General features: G+C 39.9%; 5 protein-coding genes across 8 annotated transcripts; 3 read left to right on the forward strand and 2 right to left on the reverse strand.

The window, feature by feature from the left end:
- Positions 1–5,141: 5,141 nt before the first annotated feature.
- LOC133715410 (sorting nexin 2B-like) lies at positions 5,142–8,882 on the forward strand. Its single transcript, XM_062141898.1, has 5 exons — positions 5,142–6,320; positions 6,627–6,836; positions 6,916–7,176; positions 8,421–8,507; positions 8,597–8,882. The coding sequence occupies exons 1-5, from the start codon at positions 5,349–5,351 to the stop codon at positions 8,675–8,677; spliced, it is 1,611 nt and encodes a 536-aa protein (XP_061997882.1). The 5' UTR covers positions 5,142–5,348; the 3' UTR covers positions 8,678–8,882.
- A 474-nt stretch (positions 8,883–9,356) lies between these two features.
- Positions 9,357–12,361, reverse strand: LOC133715676 (probable leucine-rich repeat receptor-like protein kinase IMK3). Its single transcript, XM_062142281.1, has 2 exons — positions 10,295–12,361; positions 9,357–10,188 (listed from the first exon to the last, which is right to left on the reverse strand). Exons 1-2 carry the CDS (start codon positions 11,997–11,999, stop codon positions 9,563–9,565), a joined length of 2,331 nt encoding a protein of 776 aa, XP_061998265.1. The 5' UTR covers positions 12,000–12,361; the 3' UTR covers positions 9,357–9,562.
- A 2,032-nt stretch (positions 12,362–14,393) lies between these two features.
- Positions 14,394–15,372, reverse strand: LOC133718034 (PRA1 family protein B2-like). Its single transcript, XM_062144826.1, has one exon. The coding sequence runs from the start codon at positions 15,260–15,262 to the stop codon at positions 14,618–14,620; it is 645 nt and encodes a 214-aa protein (XP_062000810.1). The 5' UTR covers positions 15,263–15,372; the 3' UTR covers positions 14,394–14,617.
- Positions 15,373–16,808: 1,436 nt separating this feature from the next.
- LOC133715686 (uncharacterized) lies at positions 16,809–18,931 on the forward strand. Of its 2 annotated transcripts, XM_062142290.1 has the most exons (3): positions 16,809–16,924; positions 17,061–17,967; positions 18,057–18,931. In XM_062142290.1, the coding sequence occupies exons 2-3, from the start codon at positions 17,108–17,110 to the stop codon at positions 18,694–18,696; spliced, it is 1,500 nt and encodes a 499-aa protein (XP_061998274.1). In that variant the 5' UTR covers positions 16,809–16,924; positions 17,061–17,107; the 3' UTR covers positions 18,697–18,931. The 2 variants fall into 2 exon arrangements, with proteins under 2 accessions (XP_061998274.1, XP_061998275.1); XM_062142291.1 differs by lacking the exon at positions 16,809–16,924 and having other exon boundaries at positions 17,004–17,967.
- Positions 18,932–19,387: 456 nt separating this feature from the next.
- On the forward strand, positions 19,388–24,255 carry LOC133717551 (uncharacterized). Of its 3 annotated transcripts, none has more exons than XM_062144276.1 (9): positions 19,388–19,515; positions 20,576–20,785; positions 21,060–21,133; positions 21,753–21,806; positions 22,402–22,662; positions 22,770–22,832; positions 23,341–23,409; positions 23,491–23,536; positions 23,840–24,255. In XM_062144276.1, exons 2-9 carry the CDS (start codon positions 20,626–20,628, stop codon positions 23,899–23,901), a joined length of 789 nt encoding a protein of 262 aa, XP_062000260.1. In that variant the 5' UTR covers positions 19,388–19,515; positions 20,576–20,625; the 3' UTR covers positions 23,902–24,255. The 3 variants fall into 3 exon arrangements, with proteins under 3 accessions (XP_062000260.1, XP_062000259.1, XP_062000258.1); XM_062144275.1 differs by having other exon boundaries at positions 19,399–19,700; positions 21,069–21,133; XM_062144274.1 differs by having other exon boundaries at positions 19,402–19,700.
- Positions 24,256–24,598: the final 343 nt, after the last annotated feature.

Genomic DNA, 24,598 nt, shown 5'->3' on the forward strand with positions numbered 1-24,598 from the left:
TATATATATATATATATATGTGAGTGTGTGTATATATATATAATTTGTACAAAAAAAATTTTATATATATATTTGATGTAGAATTAATATGGTATAAATATATATATATATATATATATATATATATATATATATATATATATATATATATATATTAATGTCGGTGGCTAGTGGCGACGCGTGCGTCTAGCTTCGGTGGCTAGTGAGAATTCAAAGGTAGGATGGCTGATGTTTGCTGGGTCGAGTGATGGTGGCAACAGCGAGGCGGTGACCGGAAGTCGAAGAAAACCGGAGAGGAAAGGCGTCGAAGATTTGAGGCGAGCTTGTGGAGGCTGGGATCTATGCCATGCATCGATGGGCTTGAGTCATCGTCGACCTGTCTTTCATTTGGTGGTGGCGGCGTTTTGAGTGGCGGCCGGAAGCCGCACTTTCCGGTGTAGATCCTCTTTTTTTTTTCAGATCTTCAATCCTGGGTTGCTAGTCGAGTTGGGGAGGTTGGGGTGGAGCCAACTTCAGGAGCAGCTTATCGAGAGAGAGAGGGAGAGAGAGAGAGAGAGAGAGAGAGAGAGAGAGAGAAAATATAAAAAAGGGGAGAAAAATAAAAATAAATAGAGAAAAACATAAAAATAAAAATAAAAAGAGGAAGTAAGGGGTATAATAGTCACTTTAGGTCATTTTGGACCTATTGTGTGAGAATTAGAGAGAATAAAGACTAAATTGTTTAATTTAAAAGGTGAGGGACTGAACTGTTTTCTGGAGCAAAGTACAGGGAGTAACAAGTATTTAATCTATATATATATATATATATATATATATATATATATTAATGTCATAATTCTATCCCACAAAAGTAAAAAAAAATATTGATAAAAAAGAAAGTCAAATTTAAAATTGATTCTAAAAAATGGAAAGAAAATATATTAATATCTTAATTATGACCCATCAAATCTGTAAATTGAAGTAATATTCTACTCTTTTAATAAATGAATTTAATAAAATTAATGGAATATTCAACTTTCATTGAAGGAATTATTGAATTGGGTTACAATCCTTTGTAATCAAGTCAAGAATACAACTGGGAGTATTTCCATGCCAAATCTCCCTCTGGCCATCGTCAAAAGCTAGACTTGCTAGTCTGTGCGCCACTTTGTTGCAAGACCGGGACGCAAAACTGATTTGGACACCCTGCATATCTTCTAGTACTTGTTGTATGTCCTGAACTAGATTACTGAGTTCCGACAGATTCACATCAGTCCGAGCCAAGTCTTGAACTGCCAAGAGACAGTCAGTTTCAATGACTGCCTGCTGGACACGAAATTGCTTCAGAAAAAGTAGGCCTTCTTGAATGGCTAGAAGTTCCACCTGTTTAGCTGAACATACATGGTGCACGGGCTTCATGAAGGCAGCAACAAAGCTACCAGTGGAACTTCTTAGAACGCCGCCTGTGCCTCCATGTGAAAACTGAGATGCAAACGCACCATCCACATTAAGCTTGAGGATATTTGCAGGTTTCCATCGATGAACCCCAGCTTGGGTCCTTGCAGTAGGCATCTTGCGAGCTTGTTGGAACTCATTCAACCATGATAAACACCCTAGCATAATATCATTCGGAGACTGAGCATTATTTTCCCACAACTTGTTATTTCTGTTCTTCCATAAACCCTAGATAATCATAAGAAGCTTCTCAAAAATTTCCGGCTTCAAAGTAAGAGCTCGTTCTAACATCCATTCCTTAAAGTCCAAGTTGGGTAGAATAGAGGACTGTAACAAGAACGGGGTACCTGAAAGTAATGACGTAGCAGTAGGACATTTGCAAAACAGATGATCTGAGCTCTCCATTCTGTAATTGCAGAGTAAGCATCCCATTTCTCCATCATAACCTCTCTTCGAAAGTTGTTCCCTTGTAGGTAGCAAGTTATTAACCGCCCTCCAGCAACATATTTGAACTTTCCCTGGTATCTTGGCCTTCCAAATACATTTCCATAGCATCAGAAAAGGATCACCCGTCGAGGATGAAGCTAACGTATTTCCGAGCACCTGCTGCCTAGCGATCCAGTAGGCACTTTTCACCGTAAATAACCCTCTCTTTTCAGGGGTCCAACATCTTCTAACAGGAATAGGATGATGTCGCAATGGAATGCACAAAAGACTGGCAGCCACCTGAGGGCTAAATAAAGTATGAACCAAGGTGGAAATCCAGGTTCTAGATGTAGGATCAATGAGGTCTGCTACTGTCTCAAGGGAAGTGTGCACCGGTTTCTGAAGTAGATATTGAGGACAATTTGGTACCCAATTATCATGCCAAATACTAATTTGAGTTCCATCCCCAACTCTCCACGAAGTACCAGCTTTGAGTAATGATCTACTTTCCAAAATACTTCTCCAGGAATAAGACGGTGCATCACCTAAATTGGCATCCCAAAAGGAGCAATGGGGAAAGTACCGAGCCGTGAGCACTTGAGCTATAAGCGAGTTAGGTCTGGTGATGAGCCTCCACCCTTGCTTGGCTAACATGGCAAGATTGTAGGCATAAATGTTCTTGAATCCCAAGCCACCTTCATGCTTAGTTAAGCAAAGTTTTTCCCAGCTTCTCCAATGGATTTTTCGCTTGCCCTCCATGTCACCCCAGAAGAAGGAAGCACAGAGTTTATGGATGTCATCACACAAGCTTTTTGGGAGAAGATAACAATTCATAGCATAGGTTGGCATTACCACAACTTGTTATTTCTGTTCTTCCAATTATGGGCTAAATAAAGTATGAACCAAGGTGGAAATCCAGGTTCTAGATGTAGGATCAATGAGGTCTGCTACTGTCTCAAGGGAAGTGTGCACCGGTTTTTGAAGTAGATATTGAGGACAATTTGGTACCCAATTATCATGCCAAATACTAATTTGAGTTCCATCCCCAACTCAACAATGGAATATTAGTTAACTTACACTAACAAGTTATTAGAAAAGTCAAAAATTAAATTGGATCCAAAAAAATAGAAAGAAAATGTATTGAAATCGTAATTAAAACCTATGAAATTTGGTAATTGAAGAGGTAAGAAAAAAAAACAAAATAATATAATTTTTTTAGAAAAAAAGTTAAAATAGTTTAGAGTCATTAGATTTTGGAAGGATAAGATGGTCTTTTTATTCAAGAATTACATGGCATGATTTGACAAATTAGTGATGTGTATAGGTGACATGGCTTGACACCTAAGATTGAGGCCACAAATCTTAGGCCTCATTGAGGCCCTATATCATTGCCCATTAACTTTATGCATTACGTGTTGATTTTTTATTTTCTTCATACCGATTGCATACAATGATATGTTAATTTCCGACATATTGTGTTCTAATATATATGTATGAGAAATCTCTTCGAATTAGTGTGGAAGTACGTGAACTCAAGAAACAAGGAAAAAATGATTCATGCATGGAAGTTATAAAACACAAGAAATTATTTAAGCTAACAAGAAGAAGACAATGTGATCAACAACCGTTAGTCTCTTAGAATCTAAGCATGTCCTTGATGTGAACTTAGGTACGAGCAATTGGGTGCTTGAGTTTTTCTTTCGTCGTATCAATTAATTTTATATCATGATATGTTAATTTCCAACATATTGTGTTTTAATATGAGAAATTTCTTCGGATAAGTGTCTAAATATAAATTAATTATGATTACATTTGATCCAAGCATGCATACAAGTCATATATGTGACCAAACACAAGAAAGACTCGAAGAAGACAAGGTGATCGACAACCGTTAGTCTCTTAGAATCTAAGCATGTCCTTGATGTGAACATATTAAGCTAGATGGAGACTTAGCTAGGAAAGGGGTGGGATCGATGATTAGGATTAGATAGGTGAACAAGATTAATTAAAGGTTAGCAATTGACAAAGTCGATTGGTAGAGTTTGTTATTGACTTTTCACAATCTTGACAACAGGAGAAAGAAACTAGTACTAGAAGAGAAGTCGTCATGAGTTCGCTATTTTCTGAAAGCAAAACAAGAAAAAAAAACAATTTGATTGAGTAGCAAGTTCATTTGATCTTTGAGTGCGTTCCTTGTCGAACTTTCCTGTGATCTGGTTTTTCATTATGCTTATCTTCTTTCTTTCTGCTACTTTTCTTGGGGTTTCGTTTTCATGGGTAGTTGTGGGTGGTTGCGAAGTTACTAACATCTCTAATTGTATCAAACACAAATCGTATTCATATGATCGAGATTGCTTGCTTCTGTGCTAGCTGTAACTAGCTACATGTCGTGAAAACGAGCATTTTCGAAAGTTTTTACACAACATTGATTCTTATTTATAAGAGTATTCATTTGTTCTAATTCACTAAAACTACAAACCTAAATAACAAAGTCTAACATGGAGCATGATAAATGTCTCATCGTACAAAATGTAGATGTCATGGACAATCATTATACATAGTGATCAATCCATCTTCTTTGTTTCCAAAGACGATAATCATCGTCAAATTGCAGAAATTTTTTGGCATGCATTCATTTTTGGATTCACCACTTTGGTGGTGATAACACCACTCAATATAAAACTGTCATGTGTTATAAAACATAATAACAAGTGCTAAACCATCACAGGTGGTCGAGTTGGTAAGAGCCTCCAGGTGTGGAACCCCCACACCCAGGTTCGAATCCCGCCGATGCTTATTGGGATTAAACCCAAATATATTCCTGGTGGCGAGGGGGGAGGATCCCCCGAATACGGATTAGTCTCTGGGCCTATGAAGCTTTTGAGGACACCGTGTGATTGACAAATAAAAAAAAAAAAAAAAAAGTGCTAGCCCCAACTTGGACATATGGAATAACTAATTTTGCGATGGACTAGTGGCCCCCATGTCATCGATATCTGACGTGGCAGCCTGCTAAATGCGGGTCGGACCCCCAACGCCACCCAACATTCCAACTCAAAAATTTATCTCGTTAACAACAGACCAATCTACAAAGGCCCAGATAACCAAATCTTTGGCCCAAAACGCTTTCCTTTCTCGGCCCAAATCTCCCAAAAAAAAAAATGAAGACATGATCTACTGCAAGCAGTACATTGTATTTACACGTGGCATTCTACGTGGCGGAAGCAGCGTCATCGCTTCAAATCAAAACACTTAGTTAGTCCAACTGTCCAAGTCCGCACCCAGATTTTCCAAAACGGGCTCTCCCTGCCTTGACCCGCCCGAGTCCACTCGACTCCAACTCACTCTAATTCTCATGCAGCTCCTCCTCCTCCTCCTCCACCGCCTTCATCTCCTTATCCTTCACCGCCCCGCGCACGTTAGCCACCCAACCACCCTATAATCCTTTTCGTTTTTTTCTCTTAATTAATTTCTAGAAAATTTTCAGAATGATGAGGCAGGAAAACCATGGCGACGAAATTTCCGACCTCCGCGAATCCCAAGACGAGATGGAATCTCTGGTCCTCGACGAACCACCTTCATCATCCAACGGCCAGTCTTCTCCCTCCTCCTCCGCCGCCGCCGCCGCACCACCATCAGCCGTCATAGACCGCCAGACTTCTGCCTCGCAACACTTCAACTCCATCCTCGAACCGCCGTCCTACGCCGACGCGATCTTCACCTCGTTCGATTCCTCCGCCTCCGCATCCAACGGCCACGACAGTCCCAGGCCCGAATCGGACCCTCCGGCCCGGTCCGAGTTCCTCAAGGTATGGGTCTCCGACCCGCAGAAGGAGCTCGAGCTCTCGAACTCGCTCGTCCCGGGGGGGACGTCGTACTACACCTACTTGATCACAACGCGGACCAATATGCCGGAGTACGGCGGGGACGGATCGGAGTTCACGGTGCGGCGGCGGTTCAAGGACGTGGTGACGTTATCGGACCGGTTGTCGGAGTCGTACCGCGGGTTCTTCATCCCAATCCGACCCGATAAGAGCGTGGTGGAGAGCCAGGTGATGCAAATCGAGCAGTTCGTCGAGCAGAGAAGGGCGGCGTTGAGTAAGTACCTGAACAAGCTCGCGGCGCACCCGGCGATCAGGAGGAGCGAGGAATTGAGAGTGTTTTTGGTTGTCAAAGGGAAGCTGCCGTTGATGAGGAGTGTGGATGTGGCGTCGAGGATGTTGGACGGGGCGGTGAGGCTGCCGAGGCAGTTGGTTGGTGAGGCGGTGGATGCGAACGAGGCGGCGCAGCCGGCCAAGGGCGGGAGAGACTTGATGAGGATCTTCAGAGAGTTGAAGCAGTCTGTGGTGAATGACTGGGGAGGTGTGAAGCCAATGGTGGCGGAGGAGGATAAGGAGTTCTTGGAGAAGAAGGAGAAGGTGGTGGAGTTTGAGCAACAGCTTAGCAATATGTCACAGCAGGTTTGTGCTAAAATTTATGATAAGAGTTGGAAAGTTGGATAGTGTTAACTGCAACTGGATTAGTGTGATCATGTTGATTTGATGGATATAGATACAGGGGATCACTAGGATCAGTTAAGGGCTTTGAAGTTGAAAGATTTACCATTTATGTTGTTGAGAAGTTAGCATTGTTTGTTAAATTGTTTTTCGTTAATGCTAACAATTTACTAGGACAGAATGGGAATGGTATTGGGGTATTCTAACTTGTTGAGCTGTATGATGGTATTGATTTTCATCATGAATGTTTCTCCTACTCGAGCTTTGCAGGCTGAGTTGCTAGTAAAAGCTCAGCAAGATATGGGAGAGACTATGGGGGAATTGGGTTTGGCGTTTGTGAAGCTGACCAAGCTTGAGACGGAAGGAGCCATGTTCGAATCTCAAACAACACGAGCCACTGACATGAAAAATGTGGCTACAGCAGCTGTTAAATCTAGCCGATTGTACCGGGAGTTAAATGCACAAACTGTTAAACATTTGGTAAGTAATAAATTTTATCACCATAAGAGGATAATCTTTCTTGCTTTGTCTTAGCATAATGTTTTCAAATTTATTGCAGGACAAACTCCATGAATATCTTGGAGTAATGTTAGCAGTCAACGGTGCGTTTTCAGACCGAACAAGCGCTTTACTAACGGTGCAAACTCTTTCATCAGACTTGGTTTCCCTGCAGTCAAGGATTGAGAAGCTTGAAGCTGCAGCATCCAAAATATTTGGTGGAGACAGGTCCAGGATGCGGAAAATAGAGGAGTTAAAAGAAACTTTAAAAGTTAGTGAGGAAGCCAAAGCTTGTGCAGTTAAAGAGTATGAATGCATCAAGGTAACATATCAGGCCTCTAAACCTAGATTATTTGATTTGCATCATTGATCTCTAGATCTGCCTTGTTTCTTTGTATGACCTAAAATCTGCAAACAGTGTCCTTTTATCATATCCATTTGCATAGTGCTGATTAATCTACCAATCCTTCATGGTTTAAATATGATTCCAACTGCTGTGCCTGTTTGATTAAACTGGGGTCCCTTAGTATTTCTTATGCCATTTCTGATTTCACCTGGATATGTAATATGTTTGCACTTTAACTTGTCTTTCAAACTTAGAAGCTTTGCAATTAAGTTTAACATGAGATTTCAAATACTAGTGGAACAGAATGGACATGGAATGGTAGTGAGAAAGTTAAGATGAAATCTTGAAATCCACAAAAGGGACCCTGAACCAGAACAAACAATAGAAGAGAAACTCTGAAATCTTCTTGATTACATAATAAATGAAAAGTGCATAACATCTCATAGATGCCATTTATAAGAGTAAGTACCAAGTAAGAAGGAAATTGACAAAGCTAGTTATTCTGGAATAGTTGGTTACTAAATAAACAAGAGAACCTATGACTTTGCTTATCAACAAAGGAATTCTCATTTGGATAATGCTCAAATTCTCACTCTTTAATTGGTCACCTTCTCCAATTAAGTGTATACCACTTGCCCTGCTTCCAGAGCTGTTTAACTTTTAGAAAGTGAAATGACAACATTCAGCCTGTCTGTATATTGCCTTTGCACAGTGGAACCTGATGGCTCTTCATTAGTTCATTCTCACTCAATTAACTTAAGATTGTAATGTTGTCTTGCTTATGGTTTTCGGCAAAACACTTCTTCATGCAGGCTTGTAGTCCAACATGCTTTTGCAACTGCACTACTCGACAAATGATCTAGCCATTTTCTAAACCAACTCTTGCCAACTTTCCTCTTTTTCTTGTTATTCCATTTTTAGATGAGATCAAGTGTAGGCGCCTAGGCGGACGCTGAATTACATTCATGCTTGCTAGATATAGGAATTAGCGTCAGATTTTGGTAGATATCGTTCTATGTGTTATTTAATGCAATCAGCTTACCTCGGTTTATATTCTTTTTTTATATCTTACTCATTAAATCTTGGATTTCCTCTAAAATCATGTTTATTTCAGTAATTGTGAGTTAATTTGCAATAATTTGAATTCGAAGAGGTAAGACCTCATTTTATATTAATGAATTTCTAAAAGCAGCATGATTCATGGAGAACCTTTTATGCAGGAAAATAACAGGAATGAACTTGAAAGGCTTGATAGAGAGAGACATGACGATTTTATGGGAATGTTGAAAGGATTTGTTCTTAATCAGGTTTTTCTTCTTCTAAATCTCATTTTGTTGGTGACTTTCTTGGAAGGAAATCCTTGAACACTAATTATGCTTTATGATGTGCATAACAGGCAGGTTATGCAGAAAAGATGGCAAATGCATGGGAGAAGCTTGCGGAAGAAACCAGTGGGTACGCAAAAGATGGCAGCTGACACTTCTGCTGGAAATTTTTGTGTTTAGGTTTTTATTGTCAGTTCTCTACATTGCATGCATGTACACTAGTAAAAATTGACAGCCCATTTGTGTTATACCAAGAGCTTTCATCCTAACCAATTAAAATAGGATACTGAAGACTCCCAGCCCTTCTCTAATCTTGTATATTTTAAGAAAGTTTTTATGAGTTTGGTTTGATCAAAACTTGTGGTGAGCCTCTAGTTGTCGCGAGTTTTGAATACTTGGGACTGGTCTTAGCCTGTATATAGGAAAATAGTTACTGTTTAGTGAATCTGGTTAGTGTAAGTTATTCTTGTCTGGTAATAGAGGGGATTAGGACGTCGATGAGAGAGGCCAATCGTAAAATTAAAATTATGTCGATAAAATCGATGGAAAATGGGTAGACATGTCTCAGTCTCTCATTTTCTATGATTAGCTAGTCTTTTGATCTGTACTGTGTTGTTTTTCACGCTGAGATTTGCCATCGATTTTGGGTTGGTGGTCCTTCCAATACAGTACTCACCCCTAGACCCAGTTTACAATTCAAACTCGAAATGTACCGTAAAAGCACGCGGTCCATAATCCAGTCACTGAGATTATGAGAAATTGAGAATTGACTAGACTTCGTCCATTGTTTCGATAACACCTACTATGCGTTTTTCAATTGATTGCATTGCATCTAACTTTCAAGCTTAGTCGACATGGTAAAGAAACCAACCTTCATTGTCCACTGGATTGAGAACATTGAAGGAAATCGCAAAAGGCTCTTAAATTAAGAGAAACTTATATTTACAAACACTGATGAAGTGTAACAAAACAAAACTAGGTTGGAAGAATGAAAGAATATTGAACTAGTTTGTAAACACTGGTTCTGGAATCCATGTTCACTCGCTTGTTGTTGAAGGGATTGAGGGTTCTGCACCTCCATCATCGGCTGAACTGGCAGCTGTTTCTGGTCTAATCTCTTCGAGTTGCTGCAGAACCTGCAGAACTTCCGGTCTTGCTGATGGGGAAGGATCAACACAGTGCAAAGCCAGTTTCAATGTGTTTAGCAACTCATCCCCGATGACAGACGCGTCCCTCATCAATTCCAGGTCAAAAACTTCGTTCGTCCACTCCTCTTTGACAATGGAGGCAACCCATTGAGGCAAATCCAAGCCGTTCATTGGCTCGCCGGGAGACTTTCCTGTTAGGAGTTCCAATATGATCACACCAAGGCCGTACACATCAGTTTTCGTGTTGGCCTTCTTGAGCTTTGAGAGCTCGGGTGCTCGGTACCCTAGTGCCCCAGCTGTTGCAATCACATTCGAATTGGCAGCAGCTGTCATAAGCTTAGAGAGACCATAATCTGCAATCTTAGAATCAGTTTGCTCATCAAGTAGGACATTGCTGGATGTAAGGTTCCCATGTATGATGTTCTCATTGCTGTGGAGATAGGACAGCCCTCGCGCCATGCCCTTCGCGATTCTCATTCTTGTTGGCCAATCAATCGGTGTATCAGGTCCACGAGCTGCAACAAATCAAAACAAAGCGATGAATTACATCAGATGATGTAGAGCACAAGTTTTACTACATAAAATCGAACTTGGAAGCTTAGAGCTTTGGATTATGCTTACCATGGAGAAATGCGGCAAGACTTCCTTTAGGCATGTAATCGAAAACCAGAAGCTTTTCTCCTTTAGGTCCCAAGTAATAAGCCCTCAAAGCCAACAGGTTTGGATGTCTGATTTTCCCAAGTATATTCACTTCTGCTTCGAACTCCCTCTGATTCTTAGTAATCTTCTCTCTCAATCTCTTCACTGCAACTTCACTCCCATCCTCCAGTGTGGCCTTGTAGACTGTCCCGAAAGTGCTTTTCCCCATAATCTCTGCTGTTGCACACAAAAGATCATCTGCTGTAAAAGCCATCGGCCCATCAAAATGCACTAGTTTTCCTCCTGCCTCTCCACCAGATTCGATTTCACCCCCACCAACCGGAACCCCCTTTTCGGTTCTAGCAGCACCTGCCTCAGCCACCCCACCATCCTTTGATTTTGATGCAGCTCTTTTTCGGATCAAACAGCAAAGTAGTATGCAGCAAAGTAAAAACAAAACTACTAGAAGTACTGCTGCTGCTATGAGAATTCTGTCTTTGGTACTAAGTCTGCGTCGACGACGTTTTGCTACCTCAGGTGCTGGAGCTACACCACTTTGAGAAGGTGCTTCAGAAGGGCATGAAGTTAAAGCACTGTAGCCACATAGCTGAATGTTTCCAACGAAAGAGCTTTCGTTGAATTTGTGTGAGAGAAGAGTTGGGACAGAACCAGAGAGGTTGTTGTAAGAGACATTTAGGAAACCAAGATGTGGAAGATCAGCTAAAGAAGCCGGAATTGCATCACTGAGATTGTTTAGTGACAAGTCAAGCTGTGCAAGAGTGGAAATGTTTCCGAGACTGGTTGGAATTGGACCCTGAATTCGGTTTCTGCTCAAGTTGAGAACAGTGAGGTTTTGCAATTTACCAATACTAGCAGGCAAGCTTCCAGTGATAGCATTGCTAGACAAATCTAGTATCCTAATATTCGAAAGAGACCCGATTTCGTTTGGTATGTTTCCAGATAGATTGTTGTGACTGATCGAAAGAAAATTAAGGGAAGGTGAGTGAGTGAGACTAATTGGGAAAGACCCAGATAATGAATTGAAACTCAAAGCAACCCTATAAAGCTTGGTAGAGTTTGCAAGACTATCTGAGATTGACCCAGTGAGAGAGTTGTTACTAAGGTCTAGGTTTTGAAGCAGAGGACTAAAACCCAATGAAGGTGGGATTGAACCAGAAAGCATATTATTAAACAACTGCACACCTCTGAGGCTTGGAAGCAAGCCCAATGAAGCAGGGATTGAGCCCCCAATGCGATTATCATGGAGGCTAAGCTTTCTCAGCGCTTGAAGTTGCCCTATCTTCTCTGTGATTCTGCCACCTAAGCCCTTCCACGGAAGCTGGATCACAATGACCTGCCCCTGAGCACACTTGATCCCAGCCCAGCCGCCGGAGCAGGCTCCGTAGCCGCTGTCGTTCCAGCTCTTCAGGAAGCCTTTAGGGTCGTCTAGCTCGTGCTTGAAAGCCTGAAGTGATTGGTAGTCTGCCGCGGTGACAATAACGCCATCCCATATGTCGCTGGTAACCGGCTGAAATAATGCACACAAGAACAACAGGGAAAGAAAGATGAAAAAGTTGTGTGATTGTATATCACTCTTCCATTTTTCTCTCGCCTTATGCGAAATGCGGTGCCGGTTACTAACCCGGCAACAGCAAAACGTGTTCGAAATGTGATTCTGGCTATCCATAACCACAGAAGTTTTGAAGAGAGGAGGAAGAAGATAGAAGAAGATGGGAACAGGAGCAGAAATGAACTGGGGAGGGAGTGAAGAAAGTAATGAAGGGCTTTAGAGAGGTGGGTGTTGGGGGGCTTAGTGAGAGTGACAAGGCACGTGAGGAGTAGCAGAATCTTGGTATTGGGAGAGAGGAGAAGACTCCATGTGGGTAGCAGACGCTCTTCTTCTTCTTACAAAACCTAACGGCTAGTTTCTTTCTTTGTTAATTTGTTTCTCAGAGCAATAATAATAGTGGTGGCTCGGTGTGGTCAGCTTGGTCTGTGTTAGTACCAAAAAACATAATGGCTGGGGTTTGGGTGCATTTGTTTTAGTGTTTTATTGTTCCTTTTCTTTTCTCCATGCATTATGTAATAGTATTTCTCTTGGAGATCCTCGTGGTTCAGGTGGGTTTGAACTCGTTGAAGTTCGGGTCTTTTATTGCTCTGATGGCTCCTTCTAACGGCTATCTTGCTTTTGGGGTCCCGCACAGCCCAAGCATCGTCAACCTGCACCAGCCCTTGTACGGGATTAGGAACCTTCCTAATGCGCTAGAAGAGAGCTGGTTCCGTTCGGTTTTTGGCAGGAACCAAATCGAATTTGAATTTCGGTCTATTTGATTTGTGATTTCGCTGCTACTTTGTGCCAAAGCATATGGTTAAAATTGGGTCAAGGAGCAAAGATTTAGAGAATGTAGCAACTAGCAACGAGAAAGGAGGTCATCAATGTCCCCTATTAAATTTGGGAACTTGACCTTTAGCTCTGGACCAATTAGGGGTCGTCATCATCGTTTTAGGTCTTGGTGTGACGAGGACGTCGTGGTCCAGAAGATGAAAGCATTGTAATTATTGTTGGCGTAAAGATGAGAAGGATTGGAGGTAAAATGATGCGTCCCTTTCTAGTTTATGCGATTTCGTTGCTGAACTAAAAGAGGATTCGTTAGTATAATATTTAGCTTTTTGAGGAGTTCATGTAGCTTAGTATATGATTGATCTATGGAGTTTGTGATGATATAATAAATAGATTTCAAGGGCCTTTGCATTTTTGCACATGGTTCAAGCTGAAATTACAAACGAACCAAGAAATTTGAATTCCCCAAGAGTAGCAACAACCACATGATAAGGTAACTGTCGGGGTAAACAAAAGTAGGATCATCTGATAACAGTGACCAAATCAATCAAACAAATACAGCAGACGCGCAAGAGTAAGGATAGAATGCCAAGAACCTCAGGATCAAGACCAAGCAAAGTGCATAAAAGAGACAGTTCTGCAATTTTTCCTCTGCAATAACGATCTCTGATTTTCCAAGAGATAGTGAGCACAAGCAAAATTGAAGGATGCCCACCTGAAGGTTTACCATGCTTGAAACAACTGCAGCATACATTTTTCACAAGGTTCTAACTAAAATCAGCAAAGTGATGATCTACATGATCCACCAGGAGTCTATGATATTGCGTCAAGTCTACTTGGCAACAATAAGCTGTCCAAAGAAGCATTAGTTAAAGGTGGACGCGGGTACTTGGGCCCAGCAGTCAGCTAATCACTAACATCAGTCTCTGAACCCTTTACTAAATCATAAACATGACCTAACCTACCTCCCAAACAATCTTTGGCCAGAGAGTGGCCTTCCAGACATAATAGTTTTCTCTTACTAACCCACTATGAAGTTCTATCAACATGAATGCTCAAAAACCACCATTATCATAGCAACAATTTCAGCCCCAACTTATCATGAATGGAGAACATACCAGTCCACTGAACAGTTTTTATCTCAAACTTACAATTCTTTTTTCCTGAGATGTCAATTTCTAACTCCCAATATAACACATCAACAACAGAACAGGTGTTATTTCTCCAATCTAAAGCAGAACACAGCTCATCATCTACCGCGTGGTATACATCATTATCCTGATCAGTCTATGCCACCCTATTCCCCAATAATTCACAATAAATACTAAACTCAGGTTCATACTATTTCTCCAATATAAAGCGTGTATATCTTCATCCTGATCAGTCTATAACACCTATTCCACCAGAATTCAGAATAAAACCACCAAAACTAAACTAGGTTTCCTGCTCACCTACTGGAACATATTAACATCGACTCTAATTGCAGAAGTTTTAAGTAAACTTAAAAGAAATATATCCAAACTGACAATAGAACCACCTGAAGTCTGAAGACTTTGACGTTCTCTACATCACTAGTCTTAAATAAGTTCTTGCATTCTCCATATACACTACTCAATTTTAAATTATTGAATTCATGCTCACATTACCAATTTGGGGCTAGACATGCAATCGAATAAATTTCAGTATCAATAATCACTCTCACCAGATTATAAAGAATAGTTAAATAAGGAAGGAACAAAATTCATCAGAATCAAAGTTATACTAAGAAAAGAAGTAACATTACATCTCGAAAATTCCAAAGAGAACTAAAAATTCCAGATCCAATCTACATAAACCCTATCATCTTTCAGCAAACAAATTGATTATCTTTCCCCCCTAACATGAATATCAGTTGCAAAACAGATTTGGCCTCACCAACCTTTATAGCCATCAACAACCTGACGCGTCGGTGCTCCAAGATCCAATCACACACGCGCCGCGGCGGCGGAAGCGGCAGCTTGGGCCCCACCGAGGAAAGAAAGGAAGCCGGCGTTGGCTGGCTCTTGATCGTCAAGGAACAGATCCTCCGGAACCCTAAACGCACCGTGTGCGCAAACAATTGCGAATCCGATCAGCAAAGCCGAGATGAGGAGCGAGCCGACGCTGGAGACGAAGACGACGACCACCGTCAAGACGACGAGGCCGATGAGAGTCTCGGCGTCGGAGAAGGTGCGGCCGGCGATGACGAGAGGCTGATCGGAGGAGCGGAAGAGGTAGAGGAAGGCCCAAGCGCCGAGGAGGGAGAGTAGGACGAGGAGGGAGAACGGGTGGGTGAGGAGAGAGAGGGCGAGGACGACGGTGAGGAGGGTGACGTAGTTGACGCGGAAATAGGTGAAGTTCTTGCGGATCCGGGAGTAGGCGTCGGTGAGGGAGTCGGGTCGGGACAGGGAGCTCCGGTCCAGGAGCTCGTACCAGGGGCGGCGCTGGGAGAAGCCAGAGCGGATAGAGGAGGTGAAGCGTGAGATGAACGCGCGGAAGGCGGGCGTGGCGATCGGGGGCTGCGACTGGGATGCTGCGGCGGACGACGTCGTTTGGGGGTTGGTGATGGGGAGTGTCGCTGGGGCGGACATTGCTGTGGGTGGCGCGTGAGATGTGGCGGGTGTTTTGGAGGCGATGTTTGTTATTCAGGAGACGGCAAAGATCTGTGTGTGTGAGATTTATGGAGCGAATTTAGTTATGGGGAATTGGGGATGGGTGATATCCAGGGTGGCGGACTTTTCTAAATCAATTGGGTTTGGGCCTAACTATATATACTTCTAGTTCAAATCTTTACAGCCCAACTATCAAATTGGGCTCAATACTTTTTTGGGTCGAGGACTCGAAATTCTTCCTGATTTCAGGTTTTTGATTTTTTAATAGCTCAATTACGGTGCATTTAGATGAGAAAATTATGAAATCCGTAAGAATTTATAAATGATGGAATCTTTAACTCCATCAATCTAAAATTCCATTAATTGTTATTTTTATTGTTTTGTTGTATCTATTTAGGGTTTGAAATGTGTAATAAATTAAGAAAATTTAAAACAAATAAAAAAATAAAATAGAAAAAAGCCTTGTTTTGGAAATGAAACTTGAATACTGCAAAGGAATTCGTAAATGACACCTATTTTGGTGGAAATTGAAGTGGGGAATTTAAATAATGAATTCCTTCTTTTTTTTTTCTACTGATAATGCCAAACGAAGAAATTCGTTATTTAAATTTCTCACTTCAATTTCCACCAAAATAGGTGCAAAACTTTTTTCTATTTTATATTTTCATTTGTTTTAAACTTTCTTAATTTATTACAAATTTCAAATCCTAAATAGATGCAACCAAACAATAGAATGTACAATTAATGGAATTTTAGATTGATGAAATTAAATATTCCATCATTTATAAATTCCTACGGATTTTATAATTTTCTCATCCAAACGCACCGTTAGTGTTTTCACGAACCTAACTTGAAATATGATTTACAGGTCTAACTAAAAGAACATTTTATGTGCTTCCCGAAACTAATTGCAATTACTATTTCCATCATAAAGCTTGAGATTTCTTTTTCCTCGAGTACAATTCATGAATTTAAACTTGTTTTAACTTTTAAGTGAAGAACATGTCTAAATAAGGTCAAAAACGTACATGTGCCAGGATTGGTCAAAAACATGAGCCAAGATTGTAGTCCACAGCCCTCAAATGTTTGTGTAGAATGGACATGGCTACCAATATAGTAGTCTCCAAGAAGCTAGACAGTTAGGTATGATTGCATTAATCATGATTTGGAATAGGCATTATTTCAAGGAAAAGATAGCGTACTGGTGGTAGTTGACTCAGAAGTCTAAGTCCATCTCCATCTATTAGTCTAAAAGCTTATGCTATTGATCAGCATATATTCACATCTTTTTGGAAGACTTGTAGGATTGATGGATTCATTGGATGCATGTATACGATAAGTTAGGCCAAACCAAAGTTGGAATCATTTCTATATAATCACTGCATGATATTGATTCTCCAGAAAGCTAGCTATGCGCGTACATTGGTAGATTCAGCACGCTATTGAAATCTAGTTGTTAATCTTATCCATTCTTGGTCTAAATTAATGTGTTTGGAGAACTTCAACTGCGAGTGCTTTAAGCTTTCGGGGTCTAATGGTTGTGTAACACACCCGAAAACCATCTGGTGATTCACCCACTTCCGCCTGTACGTTAATCTAGAAAAGGGAATTTCTCTTGTCCGAAAAAATAAAAGTTCCCGAGTAAGCATTCACATAGCTAGCAATGGCATTTCTTGCACAACTTTCTTATCTAAAAGCTTCTTCCTGAATTTTTAGACTTTTTCCCACCAGAATCTGATGCAATTTTTTTCTTCACTATTTGCTTCCATTTATGCAGAACTCTATAAAAGTGGGATTCATGGCTGAACTCTTTAGTTGAATTCTATGGCTTCTTCTGGATTTCCTGACATATTTTCGTGGATTCAAAGCCTTCCTCCAATCTCTCAATGGCCACCAAAAAGTTCCAATGTCTCCATATCCATATGTTCTTCTCCAAGTTCATCTCAACCATCCCTCAAACTCTCCATATCTATAAACCCTCAAACCGCAACTCTCTCTTTCTCCATAATTGCAGATTTCAATCTCCCTATCGCGCTTTGGACCTCGAAACACTTCAAATTCAGCCCCAATAACATCAAGCCAATAAATCAAGAAACCATTTCCAGTCTCCTAGTCAATGTCATTGAAGATGTCCTTCACTATGGCTCAAAAAAGAATAACTTCTTGATCAAGTTTCTCAAGCTAGACTCCATTGCCAACTTGGAAGAAGTCTTCAACCTCTTATTTCTCGCTCTTCTGTTCCTCGTTTGCATCTACGAAGCCCCTGCAGGCCTTCGCTCCGGATGTCTCAACATTCTCAAGAATTACTTGGCAGATTGCTGGTCAAGACAGGCTTCGAAGTCGCTGATGAAGCTTTTAGGATCAAATTTGGAAGAGGAATGGATGCGGTCCATGAACCTTGCGATTACCAATTGGATTGTGGAGCTCCAAGCAGAACAGGGAACCCTTAAAACACCATCACCACTTTTCTCTTACGCAATTTCGACGTTTGGGTTGTGGAAAGTGCAGTTGTATTGTCCTGTCATAGCCATGGACATTGAAAAATCTAGCAGCCCTTCTTGTGGTGATGAGAGACTGCAGTTCTCTCTGAATTACCACCAGCTTGAGGGTGTTCTTCAGTTCAATTACAAAGTCATAGTCAAAGAGAGGTGGATTGATGTGATGCTAAACGTTGACAACATAAGGTAATTTCTTGTGTACAAATTTGGTCCAACAAATTGAGGCATATGTATGGTAGCTCATGAACCATCTTTCTCACTTCTTTAAATTGCAGGTGTGATATTGTTAGGCTTGTGAATGAGGCTCTAATGAATGAACAAGGCGCCGGGACAGGTGAAAAGCATTTCCCATCAAGAATTTCATTACAAATTACTCCAACTCGACAAACCAATGTGGTGAGTGTTTCAGTGAGCAAGTCTTCCGAGAACCCTACAAGAGAGATTGGCAAAGAAAAGGGCATAGAGGGTTCATTTGAACCCCCAAACCCTTACTTGGCGCTCAAGGTATCGGCTGGAGAGACCATAACAATGAGCTTGAAGCCATGGAAGTTCGAGGAATCTGTGTACGGATATAGTGCAAACTTGAATTGGTTTCTCCATGATAGTGTGGATGGTAGGGAGGTCTTCTCTTCCAAGCCATCAAAGTTTCAGCTGATTAACCCCAAGGCTTGGTTCAAAGACAGGTACTCTAGTGCTTATAGGCCATTCACTAGGCAAGGAGGAGTCATTTTTGCTGGTGATGAGTATGGAGAGGGTGTGATGTGGAAGGTGGACAAAGCTGCCCTTGGAAAGACTATGGAATGGGAAATTAAAGGGTGGATTTGGTTAACTTATTGGCCTAACAAACATAAAACATTTTATACTGAGACTAGGAGGCTGGAATTTAGAGAAATCCTCAAACTTACAATTGCTTAAAAAATCTTTGGGGGTCATAAATAATTTAAGAAACTCACTTAGAAGTGGTTTCTTACTTAGAATGGTTTCTTATATCCTATTTAGTTTGATCGATGACTTGTAACTCTAGTGATAACAAGTTGATTCCACACAACCTATTGAAGCACGCGAGCTCAAAGCAGCTCTTCCGATTGTGTTTTTTTTTTTTCCTTTTATTATTTGTATGAAAAAATATTATTTAAATGGTTTAATAATACATGCATCTTTGTTTGAATTTATGATTTTTTTTTCTTTTTGAAGAGGTTTTAATTTATGTTATGATCATTGGATTAGACAGGACTTATATATGAGAAATGTTACATGACTCAAAATTTTGTACCAAATAATTTGATAATTGATGTGATATTGTGATAGATGACATTTATCATAGTAGAAATAATTGCATTAGAAGTGATCTAACGTACGGTACGATCATGCCAAGCTAGGTGTGAACTGCTTCGGCACAACACAATGACAAACGACATGAACGATTGTTAAATCAACCGCTAGGAACACGACACGAAACCTGTATAAGCGTAACTTAAAACGCGCTATTTTTTCATGTTTTTGACACCTCTAATTTAGTAGTTTGGAAGCCAAAAACGACACTAATTTTGTAAATCCCACGACAAGTCGCAAGCAATAAAACTCCTCCTCGAGAAATGAGCCCGATCAAGAGAGGGCCACGTAGGAGTTGCACATCACTCACTCCGGCGCAAGTTAGCGACAAGCAGTGTGAGAAAGTGGAACGGAGAAACTGATGTGAGAGGGCGGACATTTCCAAGAGCCCCTTCCCCAACTGTAAGCTCAACCAAACTCACCTTCTTCCTCTTCCTTCTTCTTTTAAGTCTCCTCTCTCGCTTTAACCTCCCCAATCCCTCTATAAATCGCCGTCTCCAACCGTCTCTTCCATTTCTGCTTCGTCAATTCTCTCTCCTCATTTGGATTAGTGATGGAGTCCTCTGCTGTTCTCCGATCCTTCAACTGTAACTCTCTCTCTCTCTCTCTAATCACATATATAAGCATATCCATACTCATATTCGAAGCTTGAGTTAGTATGCTCGCACTAGTGGTTCAGCTGTTGTTTAATTTGAGCTAGTATGTGTTTTCGTGTTTGATTTGCTGAATGAACTGTCAAAATTGGAATCGGAATGCTGTGGATTATTAAGTAGGTAGTAGATATTTTGAATGTGTTTGGTTATTTTCCGGTGAATCACTTATGAATGGATTAATGTACTGGTTATAAGTAAATATTGATATGGAGGTAAGAAGTTTGGGTTTGAGATCTGGTGTTAACCGGCACGGATTTCTATGATATAGGCTGAAGAAGGTGTGCATAGTTTCTTGTTGAGCTGAATGGATGTAATTTTACAGGCCTGATCAATTTTTTTTTTGCTTGTTTGTTTTGATAATTAAAATCTAGTATGGATAAGATCAACTGCTCGAGTTTAAGTATAAAGCGTTAAGATGTTATGCTGGATGGTATGCTTGCAGCTAATTGTTGGCCTCAAATGCTTCATCCATAGATATAGTGAATCTGGAAGGAAGTTACTGTGTAAAAAATTCACATACATGCTCTCTATTTGAAATTTGAAATCTGAAATGCAACAAAGTTGTAGTATAGTGAGTATATATCTTGATGTCATGAGACAGTCATTACATGTTTCCTATAATCGATTCTGTCATTTGATATTCCTTTTAGTTAGTGTACAGTAGTAAGTTAAGATTTGTTTCCACACACATGCTTATGGATGAACTATAACTATATGTATGAAGCTTTTTACATTTGTATGCAAAGTGAAAATTGTCAACTATTTTTTAAGCTTGATCTGAAATCTGATTGGACAACATCAAATTGCAGGTTCTGTTGGCACAGTTTCACAGATCCACTCATTTGTTGACAAGCCTGGTATGCTTCCAGTGTATAATGCCAGAAGGCCTACCTCTAGTAGATCATATTTCCAAGGATTGATGGTTAGTGAGAAGTTCATTTATTCTCCACAAAAGCGGAAGGGAGTCCTAATATCATGTGTGAAGACAACAGAAGCTGCCAAGACTGAGAATTCCAGTGGTAAGTTTTTCTATCTTCAGGCTGTAATTTTTTTTCTTTCTATTTAGCATTTAGTACACAAGTCTGTTTAACCAATCAATAACTGTGGATTCTTTACTTTATTTCCGTTCGGGTGGGTGTGAGAAAAAGAGAATTTGAGAGTGTGGTGGATTGGTAATGTAGATATCCAACTTTTTCACCACATTAAGAAACTATGGCTATTCCTTTTAGAAATAATCTAAAATGCGAAGCTTGTCAACATATTTTCATCCTAATGATATTTATGCTCCTGTAGTTTTGTCAGATAGCAAGCCAGAACGCACATCAGAGGGATCTCCTCAAAGCACTGTGTTTCCTAGTGGATATGAGGTGAGAATATCTCTTTAAAGGAAGAAAACAAAAAAGGGAATGGATATAGGAAGCCTGGTTTTGCTGCATAATCCTTCCTTTTTTCTGGGTGGATCAAGTGTATATTACTGTTCGTTATTAGTAGATTTGCTAAGGAATTTATGATCAATGATTCACACACTGCAATTAACTATAAGTTCTGTTACATATGTAGGTTATCCTTCAAATATATTATGATTTGTTATATTTGTGTATCCTGAGATTTATTCAACATCATTTTAGATCTTCCTTTGATATGCTTCATGTATTTTGATGCAGAACTGTCTTTTTTATATTTTCTATACCTAGTTATGGCTCAATGCATGAACCTCAATGAGGTTTTGAAGAGTTTCTATGAATTCTCTTTTAAGTGTATATTTTTTTCCCAAGAATGTGCTCCCGATGTGTATAGTTTAAGCTTTAAAAGAAAATGCTTAGGGAATGCCCTCCTGCCAGATGATGCTGGTTTTTTAATTCATTCCTTGTGTTTGGTTAATTTTTTTATTTGGCCAACTTTATCATTTAATTTTAGTTGATATTGAGGCTACCTAGTTAATGCTTCTCCATTCTTTCATTTAACACAAGTTTTCTTTATCATCAGGCTCTGATGCTAGAAGTCTGTGACGAGACAGAGATTGCTGAACTGAAACTTAAGGTGAATCTCTAAACCATCAAGCAACCTGGTGAACTTGCTATATCCATAAACCTTGTTTAACGTTCAAATAAAATAAGCATTTTATGGTAAATAAGAAAATGTCTCTTAAGAATCAGAAAAGCAGTGCATTTTATGATAGATGCATCCATTAGTTGGACCATGCAGTAAAGGCACAGAGGACACATATTAAATAGTTTGTTTTATCTCTATTTGTGTCAGTATTTCTGATGAATATATGTTTTTCATCTGAACACTGAGTATGGTGTATGAGAGGAGCTTGAGGCATGCGTTTGTGAGAGGTGATTTCTTAAGGCAGGAACATATAATATTTAGCATCTTACTAGAAAATCCACTTAGTATGTTCATAAAGGATTACATGTGAACCAACAGAACGGCTTGTGCTCTTGAACCCCTGTTGGGGAAAACTGCTAATTATGATAAAATTATTCCAGCAAAGAGCATGGATTCAATACCAGGTTAAAGTAAAAGTTCAGTAGACCTCTCAGGGCTTCTAATATTTTATCGTATAGCGTTTGTCTGGAATTTTTTGGTTGTATTTACATTCTATAATTTAACTGGCCATGCTCCGTGTTAGATTGGAGACTTTCAAATGCATTTGAAGCGGAACATTGGAGCCACCAATGCTCCAGTGTCTACCATCTCGCCAACAGTAGCACCACCTATTCCATCTCCACCCATGGTTGAATCAGCTCTTGCTTCCCCTCCAGCGTCTGCACCAAAACCTTCTCCTGCCAAAACTACTCCATTTAATAACGGTGCTGTATCCAAGTCACCAAAATTAGCAGCATTGGAGGCTTCTGGATCTAATGGATATGTTCTGGTTTCTTCTCCAACGGTATGTGTTGAGCCCTATGTAGGGAGGAGTAAATTTTTCTTATACTTTATTCAGGACAATATGTGTACAGCATCTAGGATTCACTTTTTTATATTTTCCTTTTCCAGGTTGGTTCGTTTCGAAGGGGCAGAACAGTGAAAGGAAAGAAGCAACCTCCTATCTTTCAAGAGGTATCTATTGCACACCTATTTTTAGTTTGCTATATGTTAAGATTTATAGTTCATAATTTCAGGATGAAAAGCACCTAAATATGTCATGCTTATGTGTTGTATGTTCATATCCTCGTTTTCCCATGTTAAATCTCAGAGTCAATGTTAAACTTTTATGTTCTTAAGTTTCATTTGCTGGAAACAAATTGTTCTTTGTGACAAAAGGTAGGTATCGTGTGAACAGTAACACTCCCAGAATTTCTAAGCTATTGATTTCATGAACTAATTCAAGAACTGAAATGGTCCTGTAGATAAGATGCATCTAGAGGATTGCACTTTTGGTAGGTAATGTTGCCAACACTGTGTGGCTTTGTGGCAACTTCACTTAACAACACTACAACTTGAGTCTATTAACAGCATCTTGCTATCATCATTTTCTTATCCAAATACTTAATGTAGTTTAACATATTTTATAACACCGTCTTGGCAACATAACCTTGATTGGCTTCTCTTCATACCAAATATGCAGGGTGATCTTATCAAAGAAGGACAGGTAATTGGATACGTGGATCAGTTTGGCACTGAACTTCCTGTGAAGGTTTGTCTCCCATTTTAGTTTCTTCATGCCATCTTTCCTGATAGACACTTCACTTATGATGGATTCTTATATCTTGAGCAGACTGATGTGGGTGGAGAAGTTTTGAAGCTCCTATTCAATGACGGAGGTATAAGACCTTATATCATTTTGAATTTATTGTACTCTTATAATATGAACATTTTGACACCAGAAACAAGTATTTATGCGAAATTCAGAGAACCAAATATTGTTAACAGAAGGTGACAGTATATTCTAAAACACATAACAATGTCAATACTTTCTTCTGATGTTTTTGGAAGGTGATTTTAGGTCAACCTAAGAAGAGTGTGTATATTGAAGTATTTCGCTTACCTGCAATTGTGTTTTATAACTTGAATGGCTATTGATTCCTTCTTTTGTCGTTTTGCTTTGAAATGTTAATGGTCCACAGATGCTGTTGGTTTTGGAGATGCACTTATTGCCGTCTTGCCATCATTCCCCGGAATCCAGTGAGCTATATCTCTCTTCCCAGTAATTGTTGTTGAGGACCGGCGAGGCTTGCAGTTTTCAAGAATCATTCTTTCCGTCTTTCTCTATTTACCTTATGGCAATTAGGGGACAGGCTATTTTGCGATATGTACTTGATATTTCTGGTCAGAAAAATTGACTGTAGATCGATCAAGGAATAATTTGAGCTTTTATAAACGCCATGTTGGACATTGTTCTTGTTATTAGTGGATACATTGTAGATGTGTTGCGTATGGAGGGAAACTACTTGCATGGGAGTGGTTTTGTACTATTTGAGTATTTGTAACATCTTTTTGGTCATTCATATTACATTTTTAAGAAAAGTGAATTCTTCCTAGATTCACAATTCCTCGCACCAATGATTTTCCCTCGAAAGTTTTCCATTTTATCCTCTCAACCCTGGAGCCGGTCGTCTGCTCAAAACTTTACTGTTGTTGGCTATCGAATGTTTTTACAGTGTTCGGTGGTTATCAAATGCTCATCTGAGTTGTTTATTTTAAGAGTTCGGAGTTCGCTACTGAAACATTGCGCTAGAGAATCATTGATCGAGTAAGTCCATGGTGTTCATTTAGACTCTTCCTAAAAGAATATTCATATCATGGAATATGGATGTTATATGACTTGGGACAAAAAAAAAAATATGACTAGGACAAAAACACACACAATCAAGATGGTGAGGTTT

The sequence above is a fragment of the Rosa rugosa genome, chromosome 6 (genome assembly GCF_958449725.1).
Source record: "Rosa rugosa chromosome 6, drRosRugo1.1, whole genome shotgun sequence".
Lineage (NCBI taxonomy): Eukaryota > Viridiplantae > Streptophyta > Magnoliopsida > Rosales > Rosaceae > Rosa > Rosa rugosa.